Genomic DNA, 11,503 nt, shown 5'->3' on the forward strand with positions numbered 1-11,503 from the left:
GTGTTTAGACTTGCTTCCAGAAGTCAGCACCTCTGTTCATGGAACTCTAAGACTGGCGGTGTAACAACCCGTTATAGTATTGTGGATTTGATGGATTTAAAGAGTTTAATGTCTCAAACTGCTAAAGTATAGAAGGCCTTAGATCTGTATTAAGAAATGCTCTACTTACCCCCGAGGGCTGCAACACTTTAGAACAAAGAGAAATAAACAGGTCTAACCTGAAGAGTTTCCAACAGTCTTTTTCGCACGCACGCACGCACGCACGCACGCACGCACGCACGCACGCACGCACGCACGCACGCACGCACGCACGCACGCACGCACGCACGCACGCACGGCGCTATGTGCATCCAGTCAAATACATGTCAACCACAGATCCAAATATAGATCAAATGGTTTGGTGTCAGCATTTTGCTCACCTCTCTCCGTCTCTCATTCCCCGTAGAGACATCTCTCCCAGCATCCAATCTAATACAGCAGTCTTTACTGTATATAGCCGGAGCCGGGAAACTACACAGAATGTTTGATCAAGTGACACAAGGATATCAATTTAAAACATTCACGTTTTCAAATTCTAAAGAGGTTGAATAGAATACCTCAGCTCGAAACCCTATCACACCAACACGAGCAGCGGTGAAAAATAGCTAAGTACACCTCCTCAAGGGATGTACTTTGGATGTACTTTTACTTCACTTCACTTGAGTATATACTTCTACTCCGCTACATCTTAGAGGTAATATTGTACTTTTCACTCCACTACAATTATTGAAAACTTTAGCTATATTGACTTTGGCGCTGCGTACGGTAACGCTGGCTGCCTGTTGCTGTTGTAACACTTCCCCTCAGGGATTAATAAAGTATATCTACCTATCTATCTATCTATCTATCTATCTATCTATCTATCTATCTTTGCATATTTAGATTCACAAAACATGCATTAACCACTTAAGATATATCATCTTATCATCTATAATAAAGAATAAACATCTGATCAATTTGGCTATATACTTATACTTCTTTAATATTGCAATATTGCAATTTTTATAGATCCATCTTCAACCTTTTAAGGTCTATTCATACTCCAGTTTTAGGTAATATGGTGACCACCAAAACGGTGATTAGTAAAAACAAGAGAGATGTGTTCGGGGGAACGGTGGGTGAGTGGCTTACCGCCGCAACGTGACGTCATGTTGTAGTTGTTGGTGGTCACTTTATCACCTAAAACTAGTATGAATAGGCCTTTATCCGGACGCTACTTTTACTTGCAGCACATGCAGCACAGATAGACTTAAGAATTCCTTTATCCCAAGGGCCATTAGACTATATAATGAATCAATGGGGGCCGTAGGGGGGGAGACGAGGAGGGAGGGGGTTGGTCAGTTTATGTATTTGCTTTTCTTTTTTTTGGTGTTGTACTTTTTAACTCATGCCTTTTTAATGTATTGCTATTGCCTTTTTCTACTGCTTTCTATGATGTAATGTATTTCATGCTCATCATGCTCTTTTTATTCTGTATGTATGTTTTTACACTGGAGCTGTTGGACAAAACAAATCCAAATTCCTTCGGGATCAATAAAGTATCTATCTATCTATTAACCCTGCTAAGAGCTCTGTCAGGCTGTCATCTAAGCTGTGGAGCCACTGGCGTTCTAGCCTGTATGTACAGAGATAAATCCCCCATGTTTGTTTGTTTGTTTATGCTTTGTTTATTTATAGTTTGTTTATTTTGTGTTTTTATGTTGTATGTGTTCCGCCCTATGGACCCCCCTGTGAGTGTCTTGAATAAAGTTTGAATATCTATCTATCTATCTATCTTTGAGTAAAAAAATACAAATAATCTGAACACAAGGCTACTTCTCCGCTGTTCATAAAAAAACAAACAGTACACAAAATGCAACACTTCCACTCAACACGGGTCCCTCTGGGGGGCAATATGGGGGACAGTGACAAATTCGTTTGAATAATTTAAAACCATGGGTCGTTTTCACGAAACCGTGCTACTGAGCTAGTTGTCACCGCAGCTTTATCCAGGGGACAGACAACTCTATATGACTTACAGTCACACAGAAATACAACCTGGCCCTAATAAACCGAGCCTAATCCCACTGTACTGTAACTCATATCTATCTGTGGGATCAGCTCCCACGGCGCACGGACGCAGGCTTCTGGAATCGTACCTCCATTTTGGGCAGGAACCCTTTTTGGTGTTGTAAGCATTATGTTATGCTTTAGCTATCGGAAAAATAGCAGATCTACAAGCTCATAGCGCGCCACCGAGTGGCGCGCTACGAGCTTGTAGGTCTGCTATTTTTGAAAAGTCGTGAAAATGTGGCGCGAATCTTTGGATATATATTTCAGAGCGAACATTTTTAACTAAAATATTGGCTTCTGGGGGGTGTCCCTGGAACTACATAGTTTGAGATGGGGGTCCGTGGCCCAATAGAGATAATTCTGGGGGTCCTTGACATGAAAAAGGTTGAGCACCACTGACATAGAAACATGGGTTTTTCAGAAAACTGTCCAAAAGGTCCAAAATGGTTTAATTTAACTCAGAGTACCCATAAGGGTTGATTTTTACACTGACAGAGTGACGTCAGTAACACTCAGGATTGTGGCGTGTATTTTATTGGCATCTCTGACTCTCTTCCCAATCCTGGTCTCTCGGTTTCTATCTGCTTTCATTTCATCCATTAATACCGGGAAAGCATCTGTGTCTTTGTGCCGCGCTGCAGGCTTCTACATCTGCTATTTTAAGATTCTTAGATTTTTGTTTCTGTTTTTGTTTTGTCTTTACACACACAAAACATTTTGGTAACCCTTTCTTTTACAGTACAGTAATAACCATGAAATTACATGGTAATTACATGGTTATGACAAGGTAGTAAGGAGTAATTACTGTGTATTTACTAGGTAATTACATGGTAACTACAGGGTAATTTCATGGTTATTACTGTACTGTAAAAGAAAGGGTTACCAACATTTTCATATTAAACAAATACATAATATCACCTTGGCACAAAAAGGTTTGAGAACCACCGATTTAGATGGCATATGTTGGCATTGTTTTGACTTTCATTGCTTATGAGGAATTTCTGACTCATCACAGTAAATTCCACTACAAGATGAAAAGTGATTAAATCTGTATCTCCGCCATGTGATCACGCATGTAAAACACGTCTGTCTGTGTGTCGCGTACTACTATGTATGCCGGTCAGCTTCATACTTCTGGTGCAGGTTGACAGCAGGCCAAAGACCTCAATTTCGGAATAATTTGTCAAATCTGTCAACGACTTAAAAATATCATGTCATTGTTATTCTTCATTGCAGAGAAACCATCCCTCCAGGCTATATGAAGCAAACATCCAACAGGCTGGCCAATTAAAATGCTCCTGTCCCTCCGGCTTATGGGACGTACATACAGTATACCGGGGCTATAGCTGGCAGACATGCAAGTTCACATTACAGGTCAACGTTAGATTAATAATACAGAAATATACATAATGTGACAACAAACATTAAACTCATTCTTTAACCACTTTTACAGACATTAGACGGCGATAATTGCACCACAACTGATAATTGCACCTGATAATTGCACTGATAATTGCACCTCCGGGTCACAACTGGCTGCCTGAAGCTCACCCCTGTATCCTATACCTGCCAGTCCTGGCGGGAATTGCCCCATCCGGGCCTACCGGCGAGAGGCAGCAACCATGGCTAAATTATTATTATTATGGCTATAAATAAGTAAACACAGTGATTCTCTGCCAAATACACGCGGAGACTGTATTTGAACACATATGGACAAACCCACATCTTGACAGGATGAACACAGAGAATACACACATTTATGGAATGACCAAGTGTAGAGATATGGAATGGACAAGTCATTAAAACCCTCTTTATCTTTTGTCTTCTTGAAAATGTTAAATGCAACGCACAAGTACAGTACAATACCAGTAAGACACCCTGAGGGCATCTTACTGATGTTTTCGAGCCGGGTAGGTGTTATTTAGTTAGCCTTGGCTAATAAGCCAGACCGAATCAGCCGTTGGCAAAAAAAAAAATTGCCTGCCGGCGGATTACGGTCTGGAGAGGCTCAATTGTACGCCCATTTCCTACACCAGAGAACTGGTGTGGCCAATCGGGACACGGTATGCAATATGGGCGGGCTTTGGTACAGTGACGTTCAATGCTTGAGACCTTTGACTGACAGTAGCTCTGACCAATTGCGTCAAAGAGAAAATGTTTGAACCCGCTCCCCGGGAAACAAGATCCATACACAGCATCTCCAGACTCAAATACCACACGACAGTGTGATTTGAGTCTGGCTTATTAGCCAGGCTACTATTTAGTAAGCCCAGGCGGGGCCTCGGGCCAGCCCGGTTAGGGCCCGCAGGTATAGGACCGGGCCTTCATTTCTGGGGCCCTATAGTTTTTGCCGGCTGCTGCTAATAACTTTGGGGCGGGCCCGTCTAGAGTTTGAATGGGCAGTCAAAAGGGAGACATCGAAGAGGAAGGATGCATGGGTGGGGAAGGATTTTCATTTATCTATTCGTTTTATTCAATGTATTTAAGAAAAAACACCGTTAAAATGGGAGTTTGAAGTTACAATGCATGGGTTTGTATATGGGAAGTTGGCAAGGCCTGATTAAATGAATATTAAAGCATAATCAAGTAACTTATAAACTGTCTGGGGTGTTCTCAATAGCCTCAGTAGATGATAACGTGACTTCAAACACCTCAGATCAATGTGTGTACTGTACGGTACGTGATATGTGAACATGTGTTTACAGCTTCATAAACAGATTGATCCTGACATTTGTTTCACTGAAAACGATTCATGTCTAGATTTAATGAACGGCATTAATAGATAAAAGAAAGATAGAAAGAACAAAACAGGAGCAAAAAAACATGTTTTTTTTTTAAGGCAGCTAGTGTAAATTATATTTTTCACTTTGATTAAAATACCCATAAAGTACACGTGGGGACAAATGTCCTAGATAAACAACCTGCATGCTGTGTCCTGTGAGCGCATGTTCATTCATACGTGCGTGCGTACGTATGCTTAAAATTAAATTAAATTAAATAATTCAAATTATTAGGTGCCGGAGCTCATAAATCTAACTAAAAGTCATGCCTCACTTGGAAAGTGAGTAGAGACAAAACACATCTCTCTCTCATATTGTTGTACACATTGACGACTACTTTGACGCGAGGTCTAGGCGGGGCCCTTTGCGAGTCCTCTGCGAATAGCGTAGTGAGCGCAGGAGTCAGGTCACCCGGCTCACGGGCGCAACCCTGTTTTCCCCAACAGCGAGTGAATTGTGGCGTTTTACGAACGTAACTCGGTTTCATTTCAGCCACGGCCCATTCCCATTGCAGCAAGGGACATTTAGGGGAAAATGTGAACGCTGAATTAACCCATTTTGGGCGGGCACCCAATTTGGTGTTAGCATTATGTTATGCTTTAGCTATTGAAAAATAGCAGATCTACAAGCTCGTCTGCTATTTTTGAAAAAACGTTAAAATGTGCCTCAAATCTTTCAGAAAATTGTCATGATTCAGAAAACATTTTTTTTTAAATTTCGACGTCAGGCCCGAATGGGTTAATAATAATAGCCAACAATACAAAATAAAATAAAAACTATCGTATTGAGGTGACGGAGCACCTTCTACATTTCAAGGAGCACAGCAGGGCATGCAGGTATACACCGGAGCTCCAGCCAGCTCCGGCACAAATTACGCCCTGCAATATGTGTGTCTGCGACGTGCGTGTCTGTGCACACACACACTTGTGTTTGTGTGCGCGCAGATGCTAGCACTAGTACACATTAGGGCATTCACTTCTAGTCATTTTTACTAGTTGACTAGTTGCCTAGTTTACTAGTCAACTAGTTGTTTAACTACCTATTATGTAAAAAAAAATATATATATATATATATATTTTTTTTAAATAAATATTTGTACATTGAAAAACTGTGTACATGGTGACTATAACTATAATCTACCTGATCTTGAGGCCTACAAAATCGGGGAAAAAATAAAAAATAAAATAAATAAACTTTTTTTCTTATCAACTAGTCAACTAGTACCAACAAGGTCGACTAGTGGATTTACTAGTCGACTAGTTGCTTAATGCCCTAGTACACATGAAGCTTGATTGCGTGTGAGACAGTGTGTGTGTTGTGTGTGTGACTCACGGTCCAGCCCCCTCCGTCTGTGGTCATGTCACAGTAGACCTGGAATCCGGCCGGGTAGTGGACGGGAAACACAGAGTAGATGCCGTCCTCCCTCTGACCACTGGCGTACAGATCGCCACAGTCACGGGGACGCGAGCCTGGACATGCACGCACACACACACAGGCGCGCACGCACACACGCACGCACGCACGCACACGGGGGAGGAAAGGGTAAATTAGTTCCGAATCCACATGGAACGGAAAACAAGTGCTTGGATCAGTAAACCGGAACGAACTAATAAATGGAAGATGAGGTTGAAAATTGGATTACATGATGCGACTCCCGCTATAGATCCGTCTCTCCCACATTACAGGCTATACGGTAGCCTGTATGGGTCTCTCACAGAGACACGGCAGACTGGTATAGGTGAAACGTTGGCTTTTAACCACATTAACCACACTAACCACATGAACCCCTTTTGGTGTTAGCATTATGTTATGCTTTAGCTATTGAAAAATAGCAGATCTAGAGCTCGTAGCGCGCCACCGAGTGGCGCGCTACGAGCTTGTATAGGTCTGCTATTTTTGAAAAATTGAAGAACGAAGAAACAGCTTTTTCAGAAAACTGTCAGGATGTAGAAGACATTTGTGACCACACGCGATATAGAGCCTGCCATCGCGGGGGTGGCAATTGTTGAGGACAGCTGAAAAACTATTTTCTTTGTCCTTTTTTATTTTTCTGTCTAAAATAATCTGAAGCTATATTATTATTCATGTCATGTTAGAGCAGGTCTGTAATAAATGTCAGAGCTGATATCGACATATAAATATGAAATAAATGCTTTAACATGTCACTATGTCTAATGTTATAACCATTGGGTTAACCAATGCTAACTAGACATACGGCTTCCCTGCTATAGTATGCAAATTCCGCTAAAATCCGCCTTTTTGTACACAATCGTTTTGGAAGATAATACTAGTCTTTTACTAACTGGCTAACAGAAATAGCACAGAAAGAAGTATTAACAACGATATTTTGTAAAAAGTGTGTTTATTTTGGTCCGCCTAAAGCTAATTCATGCTAATGTTCCAGCTGGGGGCACTGTTGACCACAACAATGGAAAATGCGGAAATGGCTTCCTATTTCCAATAGCAGAAGAAGAAGACTCGAATGAATGTATTGTAAACATTGTAACATTATGTCACCATAACGTGGTTATTATTAGTTGCTTTGGAATGTACCTGCCATGAAAATTAAGGTCATAATAACGCAGATCGCATCGATATGTAATATAGCGCGATAATGTACTTGTTTTAGCTTACAGGATTGATATCAATATATTAGCTAAATGTAGCTAACGGCTATCATTGTGGGGTTGCCAGTTTCTGCGAGAGAAATAAGCAACCCGGTATATGAAAACAAGCCCAAAATAAGCGAAAATAGCGGATCTACATGCATACAAACAACACAAATCTTGTGTCTGGCATAAATTATTTTCAGATGGGGGTCTGCAGACAAATAATAATAATAACAGGCTAATGAAACAGAGGAATTAAGAGAAGAGCCAAGAGGGCACAATTTGTGCTGGGAGGGTTTGAGAGCAAACTGTCCTGTTGTCTGTTGGTTACTGTTTTTTTATTTTTTTATTTATTGCATTCATATAGCTCTTTTATTTGTACTCATCTGGAACATTTACATATAGGCCTAATTTATCTGCCACTGTTATTTTCCCTTTTGCATACTACAAAAGGCCAAATAAATACAGTAGCCTATTTTAAAAAGGAGAGATAACAGGCAAACGATCAAGATAACAACATTCTCTAATTGTGTAGACTTATTGTAAATTAAGTAATGCAGATGTTTAACAATTATGTATATCTTGAGAGTGTAAAATGAAACAAAATGGACCTTTTTAAGGTTTCTTTTTACACTTGATAGTTAAAGATCTAATAAGGGTCCACTTGGTTACCAACTCTCCATAATCAACTACACTTTAAAAACAAGCCCAAATAATCAACTACACTTTATTTTTGTCAGATACATTTTTATTAACAGGTTATAAATTATTATAAAATTGGTACAGTAGGCCTATGCATTATTTTTCTTTAGAAACAAGGCCAACTAATTATAATAAGCAGACATGGCAACACTGCTGGTTGACTAATGGAGAAATGAAGGGAAAACAGCGCCCCCTAAAGTCACAGATCACTGAACTAAAGCTTAGAAGTCCATTTTCTCTGCTTGGTCTTTTTTCCACTACTCCTGCAAGACATTTTTCTATAAGCCATATCTCCAAAACTGGTGGTTCAAACTGAACAACCAATATGTCAATTTGAAGCTATGATTCCATGCTTTCACATGACATGAAAAAACGGAAATTCAAAAAAATCCAATGGCAGCCCCTCGGTCAAATCTGGTCACATTTTTAGAATCTGATCTCAGGTCAAAATGGGTTAAACCTAGCCTCGGGAACCCAGGTGTTTTGTTTTCAAAATAAATAGAAAAGCCTGGGTGAACGCACCATTGGAAATGTGGCATAGGAGCGCTAAACCAATAAGTGCAGAGGGGGCGGGGAGAGGGGTGGGCACATAGGTTGGTGAACCAATCGGGAGCCGGCGTCCGTTTCCAGCGCTAGTTTGATCCGCCCCTCTATGCCAAGAAAAGGGAGCGTTCTTTAAGGCTATTTAAACCTAATCTGTAGTCACTATTTTTGGCATGTATAAAGTCATTATGAAATGTTCAAACACTTTCTAACTTTTTCAAGATAAAATCAAATAAATAATAACACATCTCCAGCCGATCTAGTAGCCGGTCTACTCTATTGTAGATTGGCCATTTTGGAATAGCCTAAATATAAAATAGGTAGATTAACTGGTTGACGTTTCTGCAAAACACGGACACATGAGCCTGTCACAGACATGCACAGAGCAAGTTCAGTCAGGGGAAATCAGTGCAGTTGCTGCCGGCCGTAAATTGGGCCGCCTCAGCATCACGCTCTCATTCACATGATTCACTCAGACAATCACACACTCACTCCATCTTCATACCGGCTATTTAACCCATTCAGGCCTGACGTCGAAAAAAAAAAAAAAAAGGTTTTCTAAATCATGACAATTTTCGGAAAGATTTGAGGCACATTTTAACGATTTTTCAAAAATAGCAGATCTACAAGTTCATAGCGCGCCACTCGGTGGCGCGCTATGAGCTTGTAGATCTGCTATTTTTCAATAGCTAAATTATAACAATGTTTAAAACACCAAAAGGGGTTCCCGCCCCAAAATGGGTTAATGGTTAATGTGGTTAAACGCTAACGTGACATGGATGCGTTCCAGGTCTCAATGGATTAAACTGGATGTTTTGCACTGTTCTTCCCGCTTGCTTGCTGCTGCACACTGATTCTGCTGCGCTGCTGTTGCTGTAGGCTAAACTTTTGCTGCTCACCCTCCTCCACGTTTTGGATCTGCTGTTTAGGTACGGGGGATTCGGAGTCCCTATGGTTGGGACTGATGCGCTTGATCTCAGTACCTAAAAAGCAGATCCAATTCATCGCCAAACCATAATAAATATATTGCTCATTTTATATTCAATGATATATATATATATATTCCATACATTCATGAGTTGTCCTGACTGAAGTTACATACTTTACAGATATATTGGCTATAGACCTATATCTCGTTCTGACCATATACGGTTCAAGGTTCATGGAGTTTTATTGTCATAAGTACAGAACGATTTGTCATGGCAAAATAAATAAAATAGACCTAAACATTTAAAAAAAAATAACTCGGGTGTCGGCAATAGGAGGGCCGCGGGCCAAAACCGGCCCCTCGGAAATTATTTCTGGCACGTGAGATTATTTTGAGAATTATGTTTTTTTTATACTGTACCACATACACGCTATTATGGCTATAATGTCCAAATAGAGAAAATTCCCACCTGAAGGATCTGATGCTTATTAAACTTCATTATATCCGAGGGAGCGAGCGAGAGGGCAGGCAATCTTTTTTTAAATGTTTTTTTTTGTGGCTTTCGCCTTTACACTTCATGGCGTAACACCATATACTACATGTTGGAAGTGACATACGATATAAACAAGCAAGCAAAAGGAAAGGTGAAACTGTAACAGCCTTTGACGATTGAATCTACACTCTGAGCGGTCATATTCGGCACATTGCTGGCCAGGCCTAATAGAGGGTATGCGCGTGACATCATCGTACCTGGAAGTTATGCGGGAACACCCACTGAGTGGCGAAAAACTACTTTCTGGCCTTGACAGCCCATTCATCCAAACAGAAAAGTCCTGTTTGGTTGCATTAAACAATGTTAAACTCGCCAACATTGCAGCTGAACGAAAAGCTTGAATTATCCTCTTTCTATCTGCAAAGTCTTTTTTTTTTTTATAGAGGGACAGACAGTAGGCTGACAGGAAATGGGGAGAGAGATGGGGGGGGGGGAAGACATGCAGTAAAGGCCGTCGGGATCAGGAGTCGAACCCGCGGCACACTGCCAGACTGGATTACCAGCCAAGGTGCCACTGAGCCACGGCCCAGGCCGAGGGCAGGCAATCTAACCTCCTATCACCAGGCTTTCCACAGACAACCAGCAGCAGCAGCAGCAGCAGCAGCAGCAGTCATTGCACACAGGTTGCTTGCAGCGCATGGACCTAATCAAATTCTTAGGTGGAAACATTCTGAAGGTGCTGCTTGAATGCTTTCACGGCAAAGCCTTTGTGTAACTTCAAAACGGCTTTGCATTGACGAGAAGGTATAAAAACACATCGTTTACTGTTCATATTCCTCTATAAACGGCCTGTTTTCACTGTTTCTTTTATCTTTTGTATAGTGTGCAATTTCTCTAGTTTACTGTTACTATAGCTGCAAATTATGCAAAATGTTTTAGCGCCCTGTCTTTTCTGCACAAGGCAGTAGGTGGAATCAATCTATTAACGTCTCTCTCTCTCTCTCTCTCTCTCTCTCTCTCTCTCTCTCTCTCTCTCTCTCTCTCTCTCTCTCTCTCTCTCTCTCTCTCTCTCTCTCTCTCTCTCTCTCTCTCTCTCTCTCTCTCTCTCTCTCTCTCTCTCTCTCTCTCTCTCTCTCTCTCTCTCTCTCTCTCTCTCTCTCTCTCTCTCTACATGATCCGCAATGTTCAGAAACGTTGAGATTCAATGTGTCTGTGGTTTGAAGAAACGTTTCAATGGCATTTTTTCCCCCGCCATTTTCTGTTTTTGTCTCTGGGCCGATTGGGTCAGAAACAAAGTTAGTTTCTTTGGGTAAACATGGTGGAATAGCATTGCCCCTTAAAGCTGCAATGTCACCGT

At 41.1% G+C, this 11,503-nt stretch overlaps 1 protein-coding gene across 1 annotated transcript in view; it reads right to left on the minus strand.

Annotated features, from left to right (window-relative positions):
- fibcd1b (fibrinogen C domain containing 1b) overlaps positions 1-11,503 on the minus strand; it is a gene marked incomplete at both ends in the record, with an annotated part of 343,932 nt that overhangs the window by 178,635 nt on the left and 153,794 nt on the right. The window contains one exon of the mRNA XM_079524855.1: positions 6,204-6,340. Within this exon, the coding sequence (XP_079380981.1) occupies positions 6,204-6,340 (137 nt within the window). The remainder of the gene's footprint in view (positions 1-6,203; positions 6,341-11,503) is intronic.

This window comes from Electrona antarctica, assembly GCF_951216825.1.
Source record: "Electrona antarctica genome assembly, chromosome: 16".
In the NCBI taxonomy this organism is placed as follows: Eukaryota; Metazoa; Chordata; class Actinopteri; order Myctophiformes; family Myctophidae; genus Electrona; species Electrona antarctica.